The following is a 26,590-nucleotide window of genomic DNA, read 5'->3' on the forward strand; positions in this document are numbered from 1 at the left end:
CAATACTCCTCTGAATAAGGTCCTCCCACCATACATTAAGGGAACCAAGAGACCAAAGGTTAGAGCAGTTTATTCAATGTCACATTTCTGAACATGCATCAGAGCTGACACTAGGACTAATGAGCTTTTGATGGACTCTGCCTGGGTGTCCAATCTTTCCATGTCACGATTTTTAGAGAACCAGAAAAGCACATGCTTAATTAGAGCTGGGTGATTCCAGAGTTAAGCTACATTCTTTAAAGTCAGTGTGGTTTCTGAGCAGGTTGTAGAATGGCCAACACGATATTTTGCTTCAGTTTCTCAAGCAAAAGTGCTAAAAGTGCTGAGAATGAAAAAATAAAATCAGGTTTTGATTGTCATGAGGGAACTTTCCAAGGCACTTGCTTCTTTAAAAAAAATTGATACATAAGAAATCCAGCAAAAGATGAGATTCCTGTAGGGATTCAGAAGCAGCATTTCTTCATTCCACCATGCAATAATGTTGGAGATTATAAATGAAGAAAAGTATCAAATGTATTTATTGTGGATAAAAGGATCAAATAACCTTCCATTCTGACACCATGATTATATGTCTTTTTTCAGAAAACAACTTGACAAATGTTTCATTTAGATCCCTGTTTCTATTTCAAAAAATGCCCTCTTCCATAATCTCTCTTCCCTTCTCCACCACACATAGGGAAGACAACTTCTACGGAAGCAGCATATCCATGGAACATAGTAGAAGGGTAAGGTTCTCATTAATCAATCAAACATCCCCATCCTGTTTTATGTAACTACCTTAATTAGTTATAAATACTTCTATTAAATCAATGAATCAAAGGCAAAAAAAAATAGGTGTGAAAAGTCTTTTGACTCTTTGGAAGGAGGGAAAACCATTGGGTAAAATGAAATGATACTATACAGAAAGGTGCTTTTTTGTATAAAATGATGAACCAATTTGAAACACAGTATTCCAATAGCAGATCAGCCCAGGGAAGAGAACAATCCAAACAGGCCACAGAGGAAACCACCTGGGAGGGTGGGGCAAGGATTGGGAAAAGAAAAGCCTTTAGCTCCATTTATTTTGGCCCAGAAGCTGACCGTGTGAATTTTGAAAGGTTGGAAGATTTTGAACTCCCCATGGGTGCCCTTGGAGTGTCCCTGGAGCAACTAATGGCAGTGTCTTCAAATGGGAGCTGAGGACAAATGTGACAAATTGAGCAAAGGTCAAGTTTAGTACTTTACAAGCAGCCCAGCAGAAATCTTGACCATGGTGGGAAGGAGTCTTTAAAGCTGTGAAGTATCTCCTTTATAGCATGTACTCTAACCTTAAGCCTACCTACCCCTGGACTCTATGTACTTGTGAGACAATTTGTGGAGTGTATACTCTGTAGCAAGCACTCTTTTCTCAAAGCTAACTGTCTGATTGGATAATTGGTAAAATCTGATAATCAGTGAGGGATGCACACTAGTAAGGCACATGAGCTATTGTGCTAAAGAAAAACCCCCAACCCTTCAGGCTTGTCCTTAGAAATATGAAAAAAGCAGGAATCAGTCACCAATTATGGACCTGACCTGCCAGTGTGAGTGGAAGGAACAACAGCGCCATTTGTGACACGTAAACATCACAAAATCATAAAATTAGAGATTTTGAGTTGAAAGGAACATGTGAGATTATCAAGTTCAACCCCTTCATTTTGGAGATAAAAAAATTGAGGCCAGAAGAGGTTAAGTGATTTGCTCACGAAAGCAGCACTATTAAAGGTCTGAAGCAGGTTTTGAAACCAAGACCTCCTGTTTCCAAGTCTAGTACTTTATCCACTATTTCATGCAGGACACCCAGAAGTTCAATGTAATCTAGTCAGAATATATTGCTTTTATTTCAGACCTAAATAATGAAGGTAAATTGACCAATAAAAAAGAAGTTGTTTTGAAATAGAAGTGCAGCTGACAGCTAATCTTCAACCAACTTTCAGGGAATAAACAGCCTCAGAAGAGTGGAAACTCTTATTAGGCCAACAGTTCCCTTGAAGTTCAACGGTTCTATGCTCTTTAGGGGAGCTTCCCTTTCCATTCCGACTTGTGGCTAATTCTGGAGGCTATATTTGTTTAGTCTTTTCTGCTGAGTCTGACTCTTTGTGAGCCCATTTGGGGTTTTCTTGGCAAAGGTACTGAAGTGGTTTGCCATTTCCTTTTCCAGCTCATTTTACAGATGAGGAAACTGAGGCAAAGAAGTTTAAGCTACTTGCCCAGTATCATACAGGTACCAATTGACTGAGATCATATTTGAACTCAGGAAAATGAGTTTTCTTGACTCTAGTCTATAACAACTGTGTCACTTAGCTGCCCTCCCTCTTCTTCATTAATGCTGCATTATACCATGTTGACTGTGAACTTGCTGACACCTTTTGCTTAAACCCTTTAACTGGCCTGTATTTGAACAATCATGTTCTTCTAAACTTTTGCTCTTGCCTAAACCTCCTACCAATGTCTTAGATCATGATGACCTTGGGCTTCCTGAGACCATTTCTAGGCTGGTTTCCTGCCACTGCCATATTCTAAAAGTCCATTTGTTGCCTCACCCACATAGCCTTGAGAAGATATTAAAAGAGTTACATAAAAATATGTTCCCTGATAGTACACATTTTGTACACCAATGATCTTCAACCTTTTTTTTGATCAGATACTACAATCATTAAACTTTTTGGATATGCATTTTTATTACATGTACACTTATTTGTAAATTATACATATATACTATAATATGTTAATATATTATATACCCTCTAAAACATGTACCAAAAAAGGAAACTAAAAAGGATGACATAAAGTTGAAAAGACACATTATTTTAAATATTTTACTTATCAATAGCACAAAACCCCTTTTTCCTTTGGTAAAAATAATTTATTATATTCTAAAAATCTCTCTGTGTGTCCTGGGAGACAAGGTAGAATTGAAAAGAATACTTTTTTGTTGCTAATTAATCATTCAATTAATTTGATCAATCTATTTAGCCAAGCAGGTGAATTTCTTTTCCTTAAGATGAAAGGTAGACCATACAACAATGAAATAATAAGTCATAACAGTCACTAAATATAAGAGTTTTTCAGCAGGAGTCATGTTTCTCTGTGTAGAAATATTCCCTGAACACAATATGAAAAACAACAAGCAAAAGTTAATTATCTCTGATTTTGACTTGGCAGAAAGCTTTCACTATAAATCCTTTCCTCTTTCTTTTGTGGTTCTGCTGAAAAAAGATGACTAATACACAGTGATAATATGCTTTAAATTACTATTCATATTTCCATACTTTGTGTTTTTGCATGAATAAGAGGAATAATAGGACAAGAGTTTGGCTAGATGTTAGAGTTCATGAATATGAATACTATATAGTAAGCCTAAAGAGGTAGATTGGGACCTGGTTGTAAAGAGCTTAAATGTGAAACTGAAGCATTTTTATTTGATCCTATACTCACTAAGTAGCTACTGGAGTTTATGGAGTAGGTGTATGACATGGTCAGACCTATACTTTGGAAAAATAACTTTGGCAGGTGTGTGGAAGATGTATTGGAATGTTGAGGCTTTGGGCATGGAGGCCCATTAGGATGTCATGGCACTAGTTCAGGCAAGAAGTATTAAAGGACCGAAATAGGGTGGAAACCCTATGATTGGAAAAGTGGGAAAGGTTGTGAGGTCCTGGAAACATAGATACTCAAAGATTTGTCAATTATGTGGATATGTGGGGTGAATGAAAGTGATGAGTCAAGGAAAACACAAAGTCAGATACCTGGGTAACTGAGAGAATGGTGGTACCCATGCCAAAAAGAGGAAAAGGGATAGGCTTGAAAGGGAATTTGTAGATCACAACCTATCTCTGTCTCTTTCATACTGCAGGACTTTCTCTGACCCACTCAAAATGAAAAGTAGAGGAAAAGACTCCTGTGGACTAGTGCCAGGTGAGCCAAGGCCCACCCATTAAGGTATGCTTGTTGTTTACATAAGGTAACCTGAAGGGGCAGAGAGTAGGAATGTTGGAGAGGGAAGGATTTTTCCAATGGTATTTGCATTTCTGCTGCTATGAGGCCTGGACTGGGAATGACTTTTAAGGCCTGATATCAGGTACAGAAGCAGGGAGACTGAGAACTTGAATAAATGTGGAAAGAATAGGCAAGGTGGAGAGTATAAGAGAAAATTATAGTGAAGGTTAAGTGTGTTTGTATTGGAAATAAGTGCCAGAATTGGCTAACCTAGGGAGGGTGGGATCCAGTCCATCTTCCCACTCTCCATTTGGCAGTTCACTTTCTCTTTGGGGTCCTGTCAGGGTAGAAAAGTAAAGTCTTCACACTTTGGGTCCCACTGGTTTTTACCATTTATTTGGCCATGTATCACATTCATTATCATTACTGACATATATCTAAATCCTTACTCTTCAACTAGATTGTGCAATTTCCTTAAAGTTCCTACCTATTGATCACTTGCTATGTTTAAAGCAGTGGAATATCTTGCACTTTGTGACAACTCCCTTAAAACTATACTTTGTCTCATTAACTATTTAAAGCTCCCAGCTATTTTTTTTAACTGAACCAATCATATTTTTCCTTTCTTGACACAATCACAAAGTTATTTGCCCCTTATGAAGATATTACTAGGTGTGGTCATATTTTAGATGTAAACATCTCATTAACACCTTAAGATTACATTATGGGCTTTCTGGTGAGAGGATGGTAGTAAAAGAACAACTTCCATATACACATATAAATGTGCATGTATGTGCATAGATGTATCTATGCCTATTCATATATACACACGTATTGGTTTGTTTTTTGTTTTAGCTCTTCCTCGCCCTCCTCCCAAAAAACTGCAGCTCAGAGAGAGGCATGAAATATGACAATGAGAGTGTTAATAATCCTAGGACAATGCTCTGTATTCAGTGAGGAAGCAGGAATCAATGCCTAGGATTATACAATTATAGATTTAGAGTTGGAAGGGAACTTACTTAGACTCCATGTAGTCCAACCTACTCATTTTACAAATGAGAAAACTGAGGCCTAAAGAATATAAATGACTTGCCCGTGGTCACACCTGTAGTAAGTACTAAGATTTTCCAGCAAGTATTGGCAAAGAATAAATTGAAACTTGGGTCCGCTAATTACAAATCATATGTTCTTCCCAATGCATAATGTCGTTCTAGAGGTAGTGGAAAGGAAGAAGGGGCATAATTATTGGAAGGAAGAAGTTTTGCTAATAACTATTTACTGCTGCTACCAAAAAAATGTATCTTTTAGAATTACTGTTGTTGAATAAGAGATACCAATTAACAAACATAACCCAGATGCCAAGATGATACTGAGATTAAATTGGCTCTGGGCTGATCCACCTGGCATCTGAAATGGAATTCAGTGGAACTGCCTTAAGTTGCCATTTGTTTAACCACAGGAAGAATACTTGGTCTGGGGGATTTGTATATGATCAGGCTTGGTACTAAGACTTGATAAATGGTGACCAACCAGTATATTTTAGTAATGACTGAAATGGTCATTATTCCAATGAGAAGTCAAGTGCTATGGATAAGAGAAGTAAGAATTTCTGGGGAGGGGGGAGGTAGCTAGGTGGATATAGCACTGGGTCCTTAGATTCAGGAGGACTTGAGTTCAAATTGGCCTCAGATACATAATACTTACTATCTGTGTGACCCTGGACAAGTCACTTAACCCCATTGCCTAGCCAAAAAAAAAAAAAAGGAATTTCTATGAGGTGAAAGATTTAGTGATGAAGAATACAGACCACGTCTTCATGGGTCTACCACGTGGACTAAATCCTGAGTTTTGCTGCTGTAACTAAATTGGCAAGAAAAACTATTTGGTTAAATGATTTGGCCAAATCAAATGTTTGCTTTAGTATTGTGGCAGGTATAGGCTTTGGAACCTCAGAAAGAAAACTCCGAAGCAAGAGAAAAAGGAAAAATGGGAGAAAAAAAGAAAGCTATTCTTCATCAAAATCTGTCCTATATGTATTTAATCAGAATGGCCATCAAGCTTGTGAGGTTACAAATGACTTACTGAAGGGAGAACACTTAAAATGTTAGCTCTGAGATGCTTTATTGCAGTGGATGCTTATGTAAGGTTTTTTGCTAATTATTCACTATTGGCTCCCCTGTTTAGACAAATGGGCAGGATTGAGAAGAGGGTCAAGACTTGGTGCCAAATTACCACTAAAAACACTAGAAGCCCTTGAAATCATCAAGTGCTAATGGCATAATTCTCTTATCCCATTTAATGATGAATGGTAGTGAAGGCTACATAAAGCTGATCCCTCTCCACTTGTATTGTCTCAAATCTCTACACTACTGCTTGCATTATCACCTAGACTGTCTGTGGCACTTGAAAAAATCCAACCTGCTTAGGTAATGAGGATAAAAGATGGCCAAGAATAAATGTGATGCTATAAGTAAGGTCTTAGAGAATTTTATCTTCAGAAACAGTGGATAGTTTTCCCAAAGGATACACTATAATGCACATTAGTTGACTTCAGTCAACAAATGGCTACTTACATCAATATTTGGTGAAATGTAATAAACATTAACCTTCCACTCACAGGAGCTCGGAATACAAAGAAAGTATTCAGGACCATTCTCAACTCAATGGCCAGAGGCTGAGATGACAGAAACCTGCATACAAACTTCATTGATTTCAATGGAGAGAGGGCAATTTTAGCTTCCCTCTGACAGAAATAGAAAATTTTATCCCCTAAAAAATCTCTGAGGGTCTACACTAGAGTACTAAAGGACTGAAAATTGAGAATGGGGATATCCCCTGTTATAAATATTAGGTTAGTCAATGCTTCATTTTGTGAGATGTGATTAGCAAAATATTTAAGTGAGGGCAATGAGCTCTAGAAATATGCAGATAGCAGCTAATGAAATTCATGGGATGCATCATTTAGGTGTGGTAAGGAAATGTTTTTACATATGTTCTAAAAAGAAATTAAGTGCTTAAATGAAACTGCAAGGGGAAGGGTAGTCTGAGAGCCTATAAAAGAGGGAGGAACACAAAAGCAGGGGCTTAATGAGAAAGATGGAGGTGCTGAAGAAATGTAACAAATTGGCCTCCAGAACAAATACATAATACACGTGTATCATAAACACATCTACATCTTCCTTATTAACATTTTGTAAAAGTACATAATGAAAGCCTACTTGATCAACTCCTTCCACCCTCTTCTCCTTCCCCTCCAAATAATGAAAAAAACAAACAAACAACACAACTTAGCATTGACTTCTAATGCCTAGAAATAAAATGAGACTCAATGGGATATCACAGCAATGGATAAACCAAATATAGGGCAAGAGGGTGGATTTGTAAAAGAATATATTTCCTCCATTTAAAGGAGAAAATTGGGGCCTATAGGAAGAAAACAATTATTTTCCACTGAAGGAATACTGAAAAAAGTTTTTAAAAGAGGAATCTGAATTCCTATTATTCATTTATTACATGCAAATTCTGTAAGTGTGTTACAGGAAAGAAAATCAGTGTGAAATTAGAAGTGAGAATGAAGTACGTTAGGAACTTGAAAAGAAAAGTAATGTAAACATCTCTGGAAAGAACAGCAGCAGAATGTGAGACAATATGAAGATTAATCTGTGAAAACCTAAGAGTAGATTAGATAAAAGAAAGTACTCCTAAATATTGTGAAGAAGAGAATGAACTAGGTATAAAATATTAGTGTGGGGAGACAATTTTAAAAGAAAAAAAATGAATACATTATTCAAATAAGATAATGAATTATGGATGAAACCAAACTAAATTAAACTTTAAAATGTGAGCTGAGATATTGTCAGATAAGGTGAAGAAGACATAAGGTCCACATCAGCACTAAACTAGTCTCCCTTTAAAAAAAAAATGAAAAACTTCATAATCTAATAGGATTGCCCATACATTTTGTTTAGCATTTTTTGTGTGTCTGTGCATGTCTATGTAAAACATATTTTATGAAACTACATAAAATTTTTAAAAGCAAAGAGCAACCAAGCCATACGTCAAGAAAGAATATCATACCTTAGTTCCTAAATTATGAGGAAGAGGAAGCAGCTAGGTGGTATTAATACATGGAATGCTGGATTTGGAATCAAGAGGACCCAAGTTGAAGTGCTTCCTCTGATAATTATTAGCTGTGTAACCATGGGTAAATAATTTAGTCTCTCAGCCTCGGTTCCTATTGAGCTCTGAATCTATGACCCTATGATAATAGCTAATGTTCATAAAATTAATCAATTCAGATTTATACTGTTCTCTATGCATCATAGCTCATTCCTTTCCAAACCCCAACCCTGGATTATCATCCTCCTTCTCTGCTCCTACTGTTGTGGTGCTGCTGAAAAGTACTTTACATATTCCCTTATTGGCAAAGGGGCTGATGAGAAGTATAGTGAGTGGGCTTTTTTGTGATTTTTTTTGGTTTGCTTATTTGTTTTTGTTTTATTTTTCCAGTTGGAAGCAGAAACCAGGAGGTAACTTTTGCTCTTGAAGTCTGGGATACTCTTCCCATGATTTTTCACTTGCTCTTTCCAGCTGGGAGAAACTACATTCCCCATAAAGGGCCATGTATATAATCACGCTGACTAAATTCATTGATACATGATATCTTATGTCAAGTAGGCCCTTGATGGATGCATGTTGTTGTTGTTCACTCATTCAGTTGTGTCTGACTGTCCTTGGGGTTTTCTTGGCAAAGATACTGGAATGGTTTGCCATTTCCTTCTCCAATGCATTAAGGCAAGCAAAGGCTAAATGACTTGCCCAGTGTCACACAGTCAGTAAATATCTGAGGTTGGATTTGAATTCAAGTCTCTGACTCCAGGTCCAGCACTCTATCTACTTGGCCATCTGCCTGCCTGATTGGTATACCAATTCTTTTATCCTTCCTTCATATTATGAATTCCATAGTCTGATATCGACTTCATCTCTCTTCAAAGTACCTACACCTATCCCAGAACTTCCTTCTCAGCAGAAGGACATACTTCATACATAACTAAAAAAATATTAGGACAATTCCAGGCAGGTCCCCCACAATTCTGTAACTCAAAATCTTTTGCCCTGTCCTACTTTGTTCCAGTCTCAGAAAAAAGGGGTAGGTAGTCCTCCTTCCTGAGACCAACCTTTCTACTTCTGCCCTTGATCCCAACTTCTACCAGAGCTTGCCTTTTCAATCATTTTCCCCTTCCTAGTTTTCTATTTCTCTTTTAGATACTGGATACTTCATAACTGCCCTTATATATGCCCAGAACTCACACATTCTTGTAAAACTTTAGGTTGATACTGTTATTCCCTTGAGCTCTCCTAATTTTATATTTCTCTTATACTTCACAGAAACCCCTTAGAAAAAGCTGTTTACACTCATTGAGTTCACTTTCTCACCTCCCTCTCTTGCCTCAACCCTTGTAATCTGGATTCTGTCATTACCACTTGATTTAAGCTATTGTCTTTAAAATCAACAATGATCTCTTTATTGCTAAATCCAATGGGCTCTTCTCAATCATTATTCTTAGCCTCTCCACAGGACTGACACTGTTGTCCCTGACCCTCTTCATGGGTACATTCTCCTCCCAGGATTTTTGTGCTATCTCCTAGCTCCCCTCCTACAAACCTACTGATCTTTCTATCTCCTTTGCAGAATCACATCTCATCTTCTAACTATGGATGTGTCACAGACCTCTGTCATGGGCTCCCTTTTCTCTCTTTTGTTGCTGTTGTTCAGTCATTCAGTCATGTTTGACTCTTTGTGACCCCATGCACCATAGCATGTCAGGCCCTTTATCCTCCACTGTCTCTAGAAGCCTGTCCAAGTACATGTTCATTGTTTCCACATAATATTTATCATCTCATTTTCTGCCACCCCCTTTTCATTTTCGCATTCAATCTTTCCCAACATCAGGGTCTTTTCCAATGAATCCCATTTTCCCATCATGTGGCCAAAGTACTTAAGCTTCAATATTTGACCTTCCAGTGAATAGCCTGAATTAATTTCTTTAAGTATTGACTAATTTGATCTCCTTGCTGTTTAAGGAAATCTCAAAAGTCTTCTCCAGCACCACAATTCAAAAGCATCAATTTTGCAGTGCTCTGTTTTCCTTATAATCCAATTCTTAGAGCCATACATTGGTACTGGAAAAATTAGAGCTTTGAGTATGTGGACCTTTGCCAGCAAGGTGATGTCTCTGTCTTTTAGTTATGTTGTCCAGATTTGAGACTTTGAAAACTTGCCACACTTTGCTGTGATTCACACAGTCAAGGTGTTAGTGTAGTTAATGAAGCAGTAGATGTGTTTCTGGAACTCTCTTGATTCCTCCATATTCCAGCAAATGTTGGCAATTTGGACTCTAGTTCTTCTGTCTCTTTGAAAAGTAGACTGCTTTTCTGGTAATTCTTGGTTCACATATTGCTGAAGCCTAACTGGTGGAATCTTAAGCATAATCTTGGTGGTGAGTGAAATGAAAACAATTGTTTGATATCTGAACATTTCCTTGCCATTGGCCTTCTTTAGGATTGGTATAGAAACTGATCTTTTCCAATCCAGTGTCCACTTTTGAGTTTTCCAAATTTGCTGGCATATTGAGTGCAGCACTTTAACAGTATCATCTTTTAAGATTTGAAATAGCTGAGCTGGAATTCTATTACCTCCACCAGCCTTATTGTTAGCAATGCTTTGTAAGGTACATTTGACTTCATTTTCCTCTAGATCAATAACTATTATTAGTGATGTTAAGATCTTTCTTATATAGTTCTGTATATTCTTGATACCTCTTCTTAATTTAATCTGCTTCTGTGAAATCCCTACCATTTTTGTCTTTTATCATGCCCATTTTTTTTGCATGAAATGTTCCCTTGATATCTCTAATTTCCTTGAAGAGATTTATCTTTTCCATTCTGTTGTTTTCTTCCATTTCTTTGCATGCCCATTTAAGAAAATCTTTTTATCTCTTTGCTATTCTCTGGAATTCTGCATTGAGTACATCTTTCCCTTTCCTTCTTTCCTCAGCTATTTGTAAAGCTTCATCAGGTAGCCATTTTGCTTTCTTGCTCTTCTTTTACTTTGGGATGTTTTTTGTTGGTGCCTCTCATGCAACGCTGAAAACCTCCACAGTTTTCTAGGAACTCTTTCTACCATATCTAATTCCTTAAATCTATTCATCACCTCCATTTCATATTCATAAGGGAAGATATTTAGGTCATAACTATATTGTCTGATGGTTTTCCCTACTTTCTTCAATTTCAGTCTGAATTTTGCAATAAGAAGCTCATGATCTGAGCCACAGTCAGCTTCAGGTCTTGTTTTAACTGATTGCACAGGGCTTCTCTACCTTTGGTTGCAAAGTGTATAATCAATCTGATTTCTCTATTGACCATTTGATGATTTCTATCACTCTTAGTGATCCCACAAATTTCCAGGAGTTCAACTATCTTCTTTTTTCAGATGACCCTGATATTTACATATGCAGCCTTCATCTCCTTTCTGAGTTTCTTTTCTGTATCTCTAACAACTTGCTATCTATCTCCATGTTGATTTTCTGTATGCATCTCAAAGTCAACATATCCAAATGATATTGTTGTTCAGTCATTTAGTTGTGTCTAACTCTTTTTGACCCCATGCACCATACTGTCCATGGGGTTTTCTTGGCAAAGATACTGGAGTGGTTTGTTATTTCCCTCTCTAGTGGAATAAGGTTTAATGACTTGCCTGGAAGCACACAGCTAGTAAGTTTCTGAAGCTGGATTTGAAGTCAATTCTTCCTGATTCCAGGCCCAGGAGTCTGTCCACTGACCTAGTATCCAAAAAGAATTCATTTTCTTCCCCCACCTAAATCCACATTCCTCCTACTCTCCTATTTCTGGTAAGAGTATCACCATTCTTCTAATCAGCTACTTTTGTAACCTGGGGCCCATCCTACTACATACTCTCTTCTATCTATTTTTTCTTTTCTATTCAATTTGCCAAGCCTTTTGATTCTACCTCCACACCATCTCTCCAATCCTTCTCCTTTTCACTTACACTGCTGCTAACCTCACTAAGGCCCCAAACATCTTTTGCCTGGACTATTGCAACAGCCTCTTAGCCTCTTTGCCACAAGGGTCTCACCCCTCTACTATATTCTTACACAGGCGCCAAATTGATCATGCTAAAGCACAGATTTGATCATGTCTCTCCCCTGCTCAACAAGGTTCAGTGGTTCCCTAATACCTCTAAGATAAAATAAAAATGTCTCGACTTCCTATATAAATCCCTGAACAATCTGGTTCCAAATTACCTTTTAAGGGTCAGTAAACATTACTTCCCCTTGAATATTATATATTCCAGTCAAACTGGCCTACTTACTATTCCTTGTACGCTACTTTCCACTTCCTGCCTCCGTTCTCTTGCAAAGGCTGACCACAAATTTGGAAGACTCTCCACTAATGTTTGTAGCAACTCTTAGCTTCCTGAAAGGCTTAGTTTAAGCACCACCTTCAAAAAAGGGTCCTTTCTTAAGTCTCACACTTGTAGATGCTCCCCACTCCCAACTGAAATTGCTTTTTATTTATCTGGTGTTTATTTATTTATGTATATATTGTTCTATAGCCCCAGTATCATGTAAGCTCCTTAAAAGCAAAGGCTTTCATTTATTTTTCTTTGTATCCTAGCAACTATTTGAATGTTTGGCCTATAGTAAGAACAACAACAATAATAATAACAACTAACATTTATATTGCTTTTAGTATGTGCCTATGTGTTAAAAGTTTAGAATTAATATCTCATGAGATCCTCACAACAACCCTGGAATATAGGTACTAGTTTTATCTCCATTTTACAGATGAGAAAACCAAGGAAGAAGGTAACTGCCTAGCCCAGAGTCATATAGCATCTGAGTCTGGATTTGAACTTAAGTTCACCTTTCTCCCAGCCTGGTGCTCTATCCACTTAGATGTCTACTGCAGTATTAGTTAGTAAATGTATAAATGTAGTGGTAGATTAATAGTAGTAGAAGTTTATAAATGTTTGCTGAGTTTCATAAAATTGAATAATAATGCCTTTAAAGTTTATAAAATACTTTACATACACTATCCTATTAGATCTCATTTCTACAATTAAATGTTGATGTTGTTAAAATATAGAATGAAAATTAAAATGTTGATCAAATGTGGAAACAAGAAAATACATTGAACAATTGCAGATCAACAAAATAACTGTGCATTCAGGAAGGTCATAGCACTGAAGTTCACCTAGTCCAATTATGTCTATATAAATCAGCACCATTTTTTATTAACATAATGTTTGAATGCTGAGTTGTTGATTACACTGGTAAACAAATGATCTAAGCTATTGATTAAGACTGATGGGATGTGGTTTTGTTATTCTGACATTGTAATGGTCCAATAAGCATTTGGAACAGTGATAGATTTCAAGACAGTGGAATCACATACATGCATACATACACATATTATACGTATAGACACACACCTACACACACATACATACACACACACATAGACACACACCTGGAAAATATATAAACTACAAGAAAGAAATGGTACAGACATCTTTGCAAATTCGATCAAAATTAAAATGGTTGCCTCAATTTGGAGGATATTTCTGTTGAAATAAATAAAAAGTTCAGAAATTGGTTTTAAATATATCACTTTTCCATGGGGAAGTAACTCTGCTGATTAGATTGACACTATTCTTGAAAGGTTGTACAAACTGAAATGGTTCCATCTCCAGTTAGTGAAGTAGGAGATCTCTGCCAAATGTAATGACTCTTGCAAAAACATTTTATTTTGTTTTTATATCAGTCATTTCCAGATATACTAACCTCCCACTACCAAATGAACTTTCCTTTGCTACTAAGAAAAACAGAGGCAAAGCCAAACAACATAATAACCATGCCTGAAAGTGTTTGAACCACCCCCTCTTTACTTTCCCTCTTTACCAAGAAGAAGGAACTGAAATTTCATTGCTCTAAAGGAAGCTTATGTCCTTGGGTTTCTTGTTTCTCCTATTTACAAAGGCTACTTTTTTTTTATTGGTACAATAGTTGTATAGCCACTTTGTAAGAATATTTTCTGACCATCACTAAAGATGATTACAACTGTTTAACTGGGTTAATGAAACAAAAACTAAAAGTACATTTGATTAGAAATAAAATTAATGGATGAAACACAATTATTAATAGATACAATAAATTCATAGCAAAGGCATCCAAATAGAATATACTGACTCAAGTTCCTATTATTGATTAAATAGCAAAAGTTACAGAGAGCTCAATGATATAGTCAATATATATATCATTGTGGACATCTTTCTGATTGTACTCATTAAGAACTTAGTTTCAGAAGAGCTCTTTATCCCTAATCTTCAATACAGAAATTTTTAATGCCATAAATAGACATTTCTGAGCTTAAAATATAGCAGATATTGGATCCTCTGAGAATTTCCCTTAGTTAAATTCTTGTGAATAAATGATTTCCTGTTTGTTAACTTGATTTTTTTTAAGTAAGAAAAGGAAAAAGAAAAGTAGTAGCAGAATTTATTTCAAAAAGTTAACACTTCAATTTAAGAAAACTACTACTGAAAAAAAGTTCCTCCTATTGGCTCCAAGTAAATGCCCCCCTGTATGTGCAGAGACATTATTTAGTGCATTTTTTACAGAAAGCCAGAAAGAAATTCTAAGAGCATATATTTAGCAAAGTTGTTAAACTACTAATCCGGGCAGCATCATATAAGCCAACCTCTAGGCATTTAGTTGAACTTTTCAGGATTACTGTGAATGTTTCTTCATCCTAGAAACCTGGACCAAATGTTAAGATTGGTACAGCTCCTGTCCTCTACTATATGGAAGGTATCTAGAAAGCAAATAATGAAAACTGAAGCTATCAACATATAAGAATATGGAAATAAACAGTTGGGAATATACTACAATCATTATCCTCTCAAGATAAAAATAGTTTCAGAGGAGTGTGAAAATTAGAAACAAGTACCAAAGAGTGGTACCTCAACTTCACCCCAATTCTTCAGAAGCATGGTTCTAGCACTTTCCAAACATATTTATTAATGAATGAAAATATTATAAGGAGGTTGATTACCCAATATTATTCCAATTATAGTTAATTCATTGATAGTTCTGAGATTCCCAGAAGAATGTTTTCTACAAAGGTTGATGTCAATATACTCTAAACTATTCATTCCCAGCCTCTAAGCTTTCTGACTAGAAATTTAAAATTTATTTATGCTCATGACCTGGGTGAGACAAAGGAATGGAAAATTAAGAATAATTTTGCTTTTCTCTTTCTGGACTAAATAATATAATGCATCTTTTCAACTTTTAATTTCTCTGAATTTAATTTTTTCTCCTTTCTTTGTCTCTTTTTTATCAGACTTGCCCAATTTTATGATAAGGAAGGGAAGCTAATTTCAGAATGCGATAAGACTTATTCTCTTCCTGAATCAGAAGCCTTAATTAGGATGGCTTGGTGGTTGAGTTACAAACAATAAATACTGTGCCCAAAATTCTATAACTATCTTCTGCTTTAAAAAAACAAACAAACAAAGATTATGGATCATCAAATTCCTAGCACATAAATGCATCATTGATGAACACTTGAAGATAAAAGTGTTCTCCTTTTAGATTTTAGTTAAGATTTAGAGGTAAAGAAAATGGACATACATTCTTTCCAAGTCTAATATTTTCATTTCATTCCTAGCATTTTATTATAATATAGATCAATAAAAAAAAAGTTTTGCAACACATAAGAAACAATGGTTTCTTTTTCTCTGCCACCAATACATACAACCCTTCTGCAAATGAAAAACCTTTGGAAATGTCAGGTATTGGTCAAGAAGAAATGAATGGCATGCATTATCAATGGCCTTATATCAGCCCATTGGAATCCTTGTTGGGATTTTAATCGTGGGAAGGATAGGTCAGAGTGGGGCTCCTTGAGTATATATGAGGATTCTGAGCACCAGACATAATAGAAAAGGGACAAAGCAGTTAAGGTGACCACACAATAGGAGGTAGTGGAGAAGGAGCATAATGATTAAATTATTAAATGTAATGGTCAAATTATTAAAACTCATGTAAAAAAACAGAAGGCATGTATTGGAGGCCTAAGGGCCTTCTCCTCTTGCTGTTCTTTCTGGTTTCATGATTGCTGGAAGAAGATATAAACCTGTGACCTCCATGAAAAAAGCCTAGAAAAGTTTTGTCAGGTCAGCTGGGGGAGATTCCAGAATCATAAAGTACAGGTAGGCCTACTCCTGGATAAAATGAAAGAGACGAAACGTATCTTTTGTCCTTTTCAATCTCTTTCAGGGCCTTGTAATGCTACTCTTGGTTTTCTTCTTCCCTGGTTTATTTTCACCCCAATCCTAGGTGGCTGGTGCTCTCATGTTGATCCCTTAATGGCTGTGCAACAAGCAGTACTACATGATTTTTCTCAGGCCTACCTTGCCCAGATGATTCCTGGGACCAAATCCTTACTTTCTTTACCATCTCAGTTGCTTGCAATATTTAAAATTAACTCCTCAACTCATTCACACCAAGCTATTAAGAGTTGGTGAGGTTTAATATGTTACAGTTTTGCTGGACATTTATATTTCCCATAAAGGACAATTACTTGATACTTTAACAAGAGGATATTCTGAGAGTGGGGGAATAGAATTTCAGGCATCAGTGGTGAATTGTGGGTAAGATATTTTCAGACAAGAAGTTTTCCTGACGTGCATATACGTAAGTGTATATTCCTCCTATCACTCCAGCAACAGATTATTCTGTCCTCTTCTTCCTTTCCTATCCTTTCTTTCTTCTTCTCTTCCTTCTCTACTTCCTCTATCCCTTTATCAGTAAAAAAAAAAAAAGGCAAGAATAAAAATTACAGCCTGAATAAAGTTAAGGGATGAAAAAGGAGAAGGAGGAGGAGGAGGAGGAAGAGGAGAAGAAGAAGAAGAAGAAGAAGAAGAAGAAGAAGAAGAAGGAAGAGGAGGAGGAGGAGGAGACAAGACAAAGAAAGAAAGGAAGAAAGAGAGAGAAAGAAAGAAAGAAAGAAAGAAAGAAAGAAAGAAAGAAAGAAAGAAAAACAAACAAAGAAAGAAAGAAGAAAGAAAGAAGACAGCAACAGTAACTGGTTTGTAACCTACAAAACATAGGAGCCTGGTAGTCTTGTTTTCAGCTTAAGGGGGTTGACTAACTAAAGCTCAATATAATCTACATGTGTCCTAAAACCATGACTACCAATGGCAAAGAGAATAATGTGAAAAAAGATGTAGAAATCTCAAGAGATTTAATGGGCTCCATTTTTCCACTGCCTAAGTCACTCTGTGGTGGGAAGAGTCATTCCTCTCTCCTAGTGTACTCCATTTCTAGTGATGAGGCTGAAACCCATCATTTCCAGTTACTTAGTACATTTAAACCATAGCGTAGCAAATGCCCTAGTGATTTTTTTTTGGGGGGGGGCAGCTTGAGCTGCTATCACTATGTAATAATGAAAGCAGGTAGGATGTGTAATTCTGACTTCCAGGCTCTGCATAAACCAACTCTTAGCCTAGGCAACTTTAAATTCAACTCAGTTTTCTCTTTTACAATCACTATGTTTCCAAAGAGATTTAAAAAAAAAACCTTTCATATTCCAGGGTTGAGAAGTAATTAAGTAAATCTGTATATGAAAATGCAAAAATATACGGGGACATGCCCTAGGTACCTATAGCTGTTTTGGCAGCTATTTTAACATTCCTGTTTCAAAATGAAGGGTCCTAACATTTAATTCCAAAATTACTGGCATCTTAATCATGTGTCTTAATTCCAATGTAATGAAAACTTCCCTATAGTACTTTGAAAATGACATTTTATGTTCTTGTATTTCTCCTCCCACACAGTACTATTTAAGTATGTATATTTGAAAGTAATTTTATTTTTTCATCTACATGACAGACATTCTTTATTTAGAAATTATTCATTTACTCATGGATTGGGAACTCATGGATTTCCACATTCAGGACAGGCTTAAAGTAGAGGAGATAGTTCACTTTATTGGATGATTTAAAGAAGCCCTTTTAGTCTAACAAAATTTCATCCCTTTCCTACCATCCTTCAGTTTGTAAGGATCTTCTGTACATTTGTGCATTTTAATTATGTTGTGTACCTGGGACGTAGAATGTAAAACTTTCTAATACTTTACCAAAGATTAATCTATCTGAATTTCCCTAATTGTCAACTCATCAAGGGCATTCCTTCTAAAAATCACAGATTAATACAGTTGGAAATAGGGATCATCAAGTCCAATTGGTACTTAAATAAGAAATCCTTCCACATCCCAGACAAGTGGTCATCCAGAGCTTAAAGATCTTAACTGACTCCCAACACAGATCATTCCATTTGTGACGGCAATAATTATTAGGAAATAGTCCATGCATCAGATCTAAATTCAATTCAGCAAGCATTTAGGGAGCAACTTAAATCTGCCTCTGTGTGACTTCCAACCCCAGTTTCTATTTCTGGCCTCTGGGTTCAATTTGAGCAAGTATAATCTTTCTTCCACATGACAACTGTTCACATATTTAAAGATAGCTATCTTGGGGCAGCTAGGTGGTGCAGTAGATAGAGCTCTGGCCTTGTCAGAGGACCTGAGTTCAAATCTGGCCTCAGACACTTGACACTTACTAGCTATGTGACTATGGGCAAGTCACTTAACCCCGATCATCTCACCAAAAAGCCAAAAAAAATTAAAAACAAAACAAAAAAAGATAGCTATCTTATCCTCCCTAAAACTTCAATTCTCTGAGCTAACTATACCCATTTCTTTAAATTAGCTTTCCTATGGCAGTGTCTCCAATTCCCTCACCATAGTGGTTGGCATTTCTCAGAACTCTAGAACCTAACAGTAACATACCTAAAATGTGATGCCCAGAATTTGATACAATATTTAAGATCTGGGCCAACCAGAGCAGGGTGCAGTAGTATTATCTGTTTTATAGTGATACTACTGTTCTCTTAATGTAGACTAAGCTTTCTGCTAGGAGTGCTGCTAGATAGTTATGGGCCTGGGATTATGTTGTGATTTTTTTTTGGCTTTGTACTTTGACTATACCTTTTTTTTTTTAAGAGGGGGTGATTGTTGTTGTTTTATGATGACATTGACTCAATTTAAGCTTGTGGCCCACTAACATATTAGATCTCCTTTATAAGAACTATTATCTAGCTATTTCCATCCTGTACTTGTTCAGTTAATGATCAAACATGAGATAGTTCTGGGATCTAGTGAAGTACTTTGATAGATGTTTTAGATCAGCGATCCCTAAGAAGAAAGAATGACAAGGATTTGTTCACGACTTCACCAATCTCATTGGCAAGACAGGTTGCAGGTATGACAGCACATGACCTTGACAAATCGCTCACTCACAATTTTCTCTCTCTCTCTTTGTCTCTCTCTTCCTTTCTCTCTCTCTCTCTCTCTCTCTCTCTCTCACACACACACACACACACACACACACAAACACAAACACACTAACTGAAGCAATCATTGTCAACAAAAAAATGAAATGTTTTAACAAATACTCAGATAATAGAGTTGCTAATGTCATAATCCCATGTCTGTACTCCCACAAAATAATTCTTTAAAACCTTCTTTTGTCAAGATAAAAAATAGTTTGCCCTATAGAATTATACAAACAATTGGTTAAACTGTCCATCTTGTTCTTTATGTCAGTTACCAGTTTGTATGTCTTAATAGACTTTTGACCATTAACTATATTTAACAAGCAGAGCATTTCTCGTAAGCTCCCAACCTCAGCAAACTTCACATGGTAACTATGTATTTTGTAACTCCATAGTCCAATATTTCATTCAAGCCAGTGACCTAGAGGTGTAAAGATTTGTATATTCTATTAGCAGTTCCAAAGTTATTGAATCTCTTGTGTTCTACATTACATTACCATCTACCATCTAAGTACTATAACATTCTCTCATTTACAAGTGGCATCCTCATGGAGTGGCGAGAGAGGGAGTGCTTCAGTAGGTGGAGTTTATCAGATTATATACTATCCTTGTGTATTCACAGCAATTTTGTATGAATCAATAAAACCCACAAAGGACAACTATTCTCCTTCTTTAGTCCATCAATATTTTAAATCTGAAATCTCAGTGGAAGGAAAACCAAAACAAGAACATAAATATACTCTAACCTAATTTCCTCAAGGTTTTGCCTAAAAAGTAGAACTTTCCTAAGCCACTTTTACAACTACAAGAAGAAAAAAAAAGGAAAAATAATACAAAATCTTTTTTATATAATTCCATAGATAATTTTCTAAATTAAATACATTTTGTAGAAAGGAGAACTGTAGCATCAGTGAATGAAATGTTTAGTCTAATCTAGATTCAGAAAAGAAAATCCCATCTCATGCTTAATTTACTAATTGCTGATGATAGGGAAAAAAACCTCATTAATTAACCAATACAAAATAATATGAAAATGCATGAAATGAAATCAGACTGCAGGGACATTAGAAGAAGCCAGATAGAATCTCATGTATAATATCCCAAGCATTTACTCCATGCTAACTACCCTTAAAACATAAGCAATAGGCAATTGTTATCAACCCATCATAGGATAAATCCAACAATATTTATTGATAGCCCAGAGTTGGAAAGGTTCTATATATAAAGAGCATGACATCAAGCTCAATCCCTATGAAGAGAGAGAGGAAAGATAGAATATGAAACTAAATGGCAGTGATCCCTTCCCCCCGCCCCAATAGTCTTACCTGAAATAAATAGTTCACATCAATTAATCTCTATCTTTTGAACTGTTTCTTGCTAATCAGAAACCTTCCTTAACTGAAGGAGTTTTATAATTATCACTGACAATTGAAAGAGCTGTCCTAGGCTTCCAATTATGGATCTGTGCATTAAAGTGAAAGAAAATCTATCCCTACTTGGTACATGTGACTCTAACTCATTTATCAGGGAAAGAAACAGAATGAAAGGAAACCAAAAAAAAAAATTAAGATTCGTGAAGGACATGAAAGATTTCAACTTACCATTTTTGGCCTTGCAAGATCTGTTGTCAAGTTGCATTAGGTACCCCTCCACGCAGCTACAAACATATGACCCGTACGTATTTATGCAGGTTTGGCTGCAAGTCCCATACACAGCACATTCATCTTGATCTAAAAGGAAAATTGGCATCATTTCTAAGCAGCCACATTCATGTGAAGTTCCTTTCTCTTTATGGTGACCATATTTTCATCAAACTTTGGAAACGTTCTTTTCAATTAAGAGGCAGAAGTTAACTCCAAAAAGACATACCAGTCATCAGTTTTACACGGCTAATTTAAAAAGATAATAGGAAAGTTAAACTTAACCTTGAATGGTTCCTGTGTAAAATATTGCTTCTATGATTGGGAAAGGGGTCCTGTTGACTATTTGGTAGTCCTCGGATATTTTTTTGCAGGTATATAGAATGCAACTACATAGTCAAAACTCCAAGGGCATCAAACAGTTATTAGAAATAAAATAACAAATCCAGCATACAAAAGGACATGATGAAAGAGATGGAAAGGACCTTTGAAATAATTTCATCCAATAACTATTACAGATGAAGAAACTAAGGTTTATAGAGGTGAAGGAACAGAGGGTGCCAAAGTTAGAATTTGAATGCAAATATTCTGATTCCAAAGCCAGTCTTCCTTCTATAATACCATTCTATTTCAAATGTAAAAGTGTTCTGAGCTCCTTTAGAGTATGGATATTGCCTTATTTTGTTTCTATCTATCATCTTCTATTCTTTCCTCTTCTGATAGTTCAAAGATCACTCACTGAACATGATAATAGTACGTATATGTATGTATATGTATGTAGGGATATGTGTACACACATATAGCACCTAGGTTGCTTCATTTACATTATTTCATTTGATCCACATGATAATTCCATTTAATTAAGTACTATTAATTATAGCTTTCCCATTTTACAAATGAGGAAACTGAGGTTTAAATTAGATAAATGACTAGCCCAAGGTTACATGACTAATAAGTGACAGAGTTAGCCCTTCACAGGATCACTGATCTAAAACTAAAAGGGTCCTTAGAGGCCATCAAATCCAACCACTTCATTTTCCAAGTGAGGAAGCAAACTAAATTTTAGATAAATGAAATGATTTGTTCAAGGTCACACAGGTTTGATTTGAATCTAGGTCCTGTAACTTAAAATCCAGCATTATTTCTATTTTTTGTTGTTGTTCTTCAGTCATTTCAGTCATGTCCTACTTTTTATGACCCCATTTGGGTTTTTCTTGGGAAAGATACTGAAGTGGTTTGCCATTTCTTTCTCCAGTTCATTTTTACAGATAAGAAAATTGAGACAAACAGTTAAATGACTTCACCAGGTTCACATAGCTGATATGTTTCTGGGTCCAGATTTGAACTCAGGAAGATGAGTCTTGCTCACCCCAGATCCGGCTGGACTATTATGCTTGCTAGTGCAAGCATACTTAATACTTAATAAATACTATTACTTAATAAATAACTGTTGACTAACTAGGTATACAGACAGAACCATCTCCACCTTTAGAATGTATTCTCAAGCATTTATTTATTTGTAGTCTTGTGCTAGATAACTACATAAAGAGAATAAAATACTGAGTACACACTCTCTAGGATAAGGGTTCCCAACCTATATGTACTCCTAGGAGGTAAGAGAACCTTGTCTCAGAGTATGGGTAACATCTATTAAATAATTATATTAAGGATAAGGATAAGGACTTAAAATGCATTTTAATTGGCAATAGGCAGTTATGGGGTAAGGAAACTTCATCATTTCAGATCAGGACCTTCTCTGTAACCTAAAGTCATTGAAATTGGCTAGAGTACTTATTTAAGATTACATAGCTAGAAAGTGTCTGAAATAGGAATTGAACCCAGAATTTCTTGGCTTCAAAGATGGCTCTCTAGCACTATGCCATGATGACTCTCAAATAGCCATATTATCCTATGTAAATGAACTAATCTTTTTTTTTAATATTTCTTATGTGTAAATGCTTAGCAAATGCTAGAATTTATTTCCTTTCATGTTGAATAGAAGGGACAAGAAAATTTATTGAAAATCAAGGAATTCAGGAACCAAAATGGAGAGCCCCTGCTCTAGGAGTCCATAACTGATGATAAACAATACAATACATAAAGGACAAAAAAACAAAGTGAATTTGGACAGCAAAACATTTACATTACGCTCAGGCCATAATGCGGTATATTGGTAATGATGATTAGCGTATGAAAAATGGCATAAAATATATCATCCAGGACATAGGACTGTAAAAGGAGAGTGAGATACAGCAAATGAAGAGTCCCAGTGTTGTACTGGTACCCAGAAACTATCAAAAGCATAAGGAGAAAGCTTCTAGCACTGGTGTATTGAATGAATTCTCTAGGGGATATATAGAAAGACATGGACAAGATTTTTAGAGTTTGAGAAGGTGTAGCTGGGCTGCAATAATTATTACTAGAATTTCACATCAGTAGTAAGCACTTAACAAAAAACTATAAATTGATTCATCAATGCCACTGTGGTTCCATTGAGATATTTGAGGGATATTAATCAAAGAGGAGTAATCGTTTTTTGGGGGAGAGAAGAAACATAAGTGAATAATGAAGGTGGGATTGTGGGGACTGGAGAGGGAAACATAATTGAAAAGAGGAGCTAATCTTGCATACTTCTAGCTCCCTCCATGGTAGCAGGGATTGAGCTCTCTTTCAGAGATACTGTAGCCTCCATTTAATTGGTTCCTTCTTCAACTCTTCTGAAGTTGTTCTGCCATCTGATATAACAACAATTAATTATATCTTTTCTTATGTTCTTTAAGCCACAACACATTGTCACTTTAACAGGTTGCCTCTTAATCATCTTCCAAACTGCATGCATCCATGTACTTTAAAATACTGCTATTTCTTTTCTGGGACCACAGGGGAGTGAGTGAGCAGGTGACGTGACTCAAGGATCCAGATGATTTTCCAGCCTCCCTGCTGGGAATTATTAAGAAATGTAGATTGCTTCCATTGTCTACACTCAGTTGTCTTCATAATTGTACATTAAGGTTGACACTGAGGCCTGAGTTGAGGCTTTGTCTATCTCTAAAGATTAAGTCTAAGTAATCAAAACAATTAGTTGTGCATGCAGATATCATACAAAAATTGGACTACTTAATTGATCTAAAAGCAGTTATTAAACCCATATTATATGTGAGGGATTGTGCTAAACACTGGGGATACAAAGACAAAAGTGAAATAGTCCATTCAAGCAGCTTACAATCTGCTAGGGGAAGCACCAAATTACCAATGATCTCTCTATTGCCAAATTCTACCTTAGTCATTAAACTCCTTGAAAAGGCCATCAACATTAGGTGCCTCCACATTTTTTCCCATCAGTCTCTTCATAACTCATTACAATTGGCCTTCCATTGCATGGAAACTTCTCACCAAAGTTATTAACTCTTAATTGATAAATCCAATGGCCTTTTCTTAATCATTCTCCTTGACCTCTCTGTAGCCTTTGACACTGTCAATCATCCTCTTCTTGATACTATCTTCTCTCTAAGTTTTCATGAGATCACTCTCTCCTGGTTCTTCTCCTTTCTATCTGACTACTCCTTCTCTGTCTCCTTTGTTGTATCTTCATCCAGTTCATACCCACTAACTTTGGGAATCCCACAAGACTCTGTCTTGGGCCATCTTCTTTTCTCTATCTATACCCTTGTTGATCTCGTCAGCTCCCATGGATTCAATGATCATCACTAAGAAGATGATCCTCAAACTTACCTTATTTACCTTTAACTTCTCTGCTGACCTCCAATCTTGCATCTGTAACTCTTATCAGACATCTTGAACTGGATGTCACTGGATGTCCTCCCCACCACCATCTTCCAAGTCCCCCAAGCTTATATTTCTTGGATCAAATATAAGATCCTATTTGGCCTTCAAAACCCTTCATAACCTAGTATCCCACTAACTTGATATTCCTAATCCTCATACCTTACCTTGCCTCCTCCCCTACACCGGGTCTTTGATCTAGTGACACAGGCTTCCTTGTTGTTCCTCAAAGTAGACACTCAATCTCCAACTCTGGACACTTTTGTTGACTGTCCCTCATTCATGGAATGCTCTCCCTCCTCATCTCCACCTTCTGGTTTACCTGGCTTGCATCAGTTCCCAGATAATATCCCATCCTCTATAGGAAAGCTTTCCAAATTACTCTTAATTCTAGGGCCTTCCTTCTATTATTATTTGAAATTTATACTGTATGTAGTTTATACATAGTTGTTTGCATTTTGTCTTTCCTATCAGAATGAGCACTCTTTAGGTCAGGGATGGTTATTTGTTTCATTTGCTTCCCTAGCATTAACACATAGTAGATAATTAATATATATTGACTGATTTATATAAGCATCTCAATACATGTAGTGTGTGTGTGTGTGTGTGTGTATGTGTGCATGTGTGTGTGTGTGTGTGTTCACAAAGTAGTTGGAGAGGTGAACAAGGAAGGCTTCATGAAGAAGATAGTTCTTAACCTTAATCTTGAAAATGAGGGTGGGGAAGGAATCAAGAAATATCCATATAGGAAGTGGTATATGAGTTATGCTATTATTGATCTGAGTCTCAGAATACTAAGCTCAAAATCCTACCTCAGATACCTACTAGTTATGTGATATTTACCTCAGAGACTCAATTTCCACTTTTACTGTCTATGTTGTAGGGTTGCTATTAGATAAATAATTGTCATACTACATAAATATGAGTTCATATTATTTAGCAGACATTTTTGTTCTGCTACAGGTTAGACTGGATGATATCTGAGGTTCCTTCAACTCTGAGATTTTGTGACAATATTCGCTGAGCAAGGACTTTCAGCATTCTAGTAGTCTATAAACATACTACATTTGAATGATAATGGTGTGGCAGAAAAAAAAGTTAATGAGATTTTAACTACATTTATAGACATCTTTAGTCTAGATATAAAGATTTGATATTTCCACTGTAGTCTGCCCTGGTCAGACCAACTTTTTAGGAAGGACATTAATGATCAATATCATTCCAGAGGAAAGTAGTAAGAATTGTCAAAACATTAGAAACTATGCCATTCAAGAATGGAATGGAACTGGAGATACATAGATTGTGAAAGAGAAGATGGAGAAAATGGGGGAGAAAAAAGTCTTTATATATTTGAAGAATCATCATGTAAAAGAGAAAATGGACTTTTTATCCTTGGATTTAGTACATATTCCTCAGACCAAAGATTGGAAATTTGAGTGAAATAGATCATAGTTAAATACGAGAAAAACATTCCTAATGATTAAAGCTACAGATGAATGAATGGGCTATCTTAAGAGATAGTGGACTTGCCATCTCTAGCGATATTCAAATAGATAGTGAATGAATACTTCTCTGGAGCATTATAAATGGGATCTAGGGTTTGATTTGAAAAAAAAATGACCTGTGAGGTCTAACTCTGAGTCACCATGATATTTCAAATACCTTATCTCCTGACTCCATGGCCAGGGCTTCTCCTACTGTTCCATACTATGCTTGCCTGCTTGACAA

General features: G+C 36.2%; 1 protein-coding gene across 1 annotated transcript in view; it reads right to left on the reverse strand.

Moving 5' to 3' along the window:
* Positions 1-26,590, reverse strand: part of LRP1B (LDL receptor related protein 1B) — a 2,172,360-nt gene that overhangs the window by 1,175,789 nt on the left and 969,981 nt on the right. The window contains 1 exon segment of the mRNA XM_020984719.1: positions 21,041-21,169. Coding sequence (XP_020840378.1) covers positions 21,041-21,169 — 129 coding nt within the window.

The sequence above is a fragment of the Phascolarctos cinereus genome, unplaced genomic scaffold, assembly GCF_003287225.1.
Source record: "Phascolarctos cinereus isolate Bilbo 61053 unplaced genomic scaffold, phaCin_HiC Scaffold_726;HRSCAF=1367, whole genome shotgun sequence".
Classification (NCBI taxonomy): Eukaryota; Metazoa; Chordata; class Mammalia; order Diprotodontia; family Phascolarctidae; genus Phascolarctos; species Phascolarctos cinereus.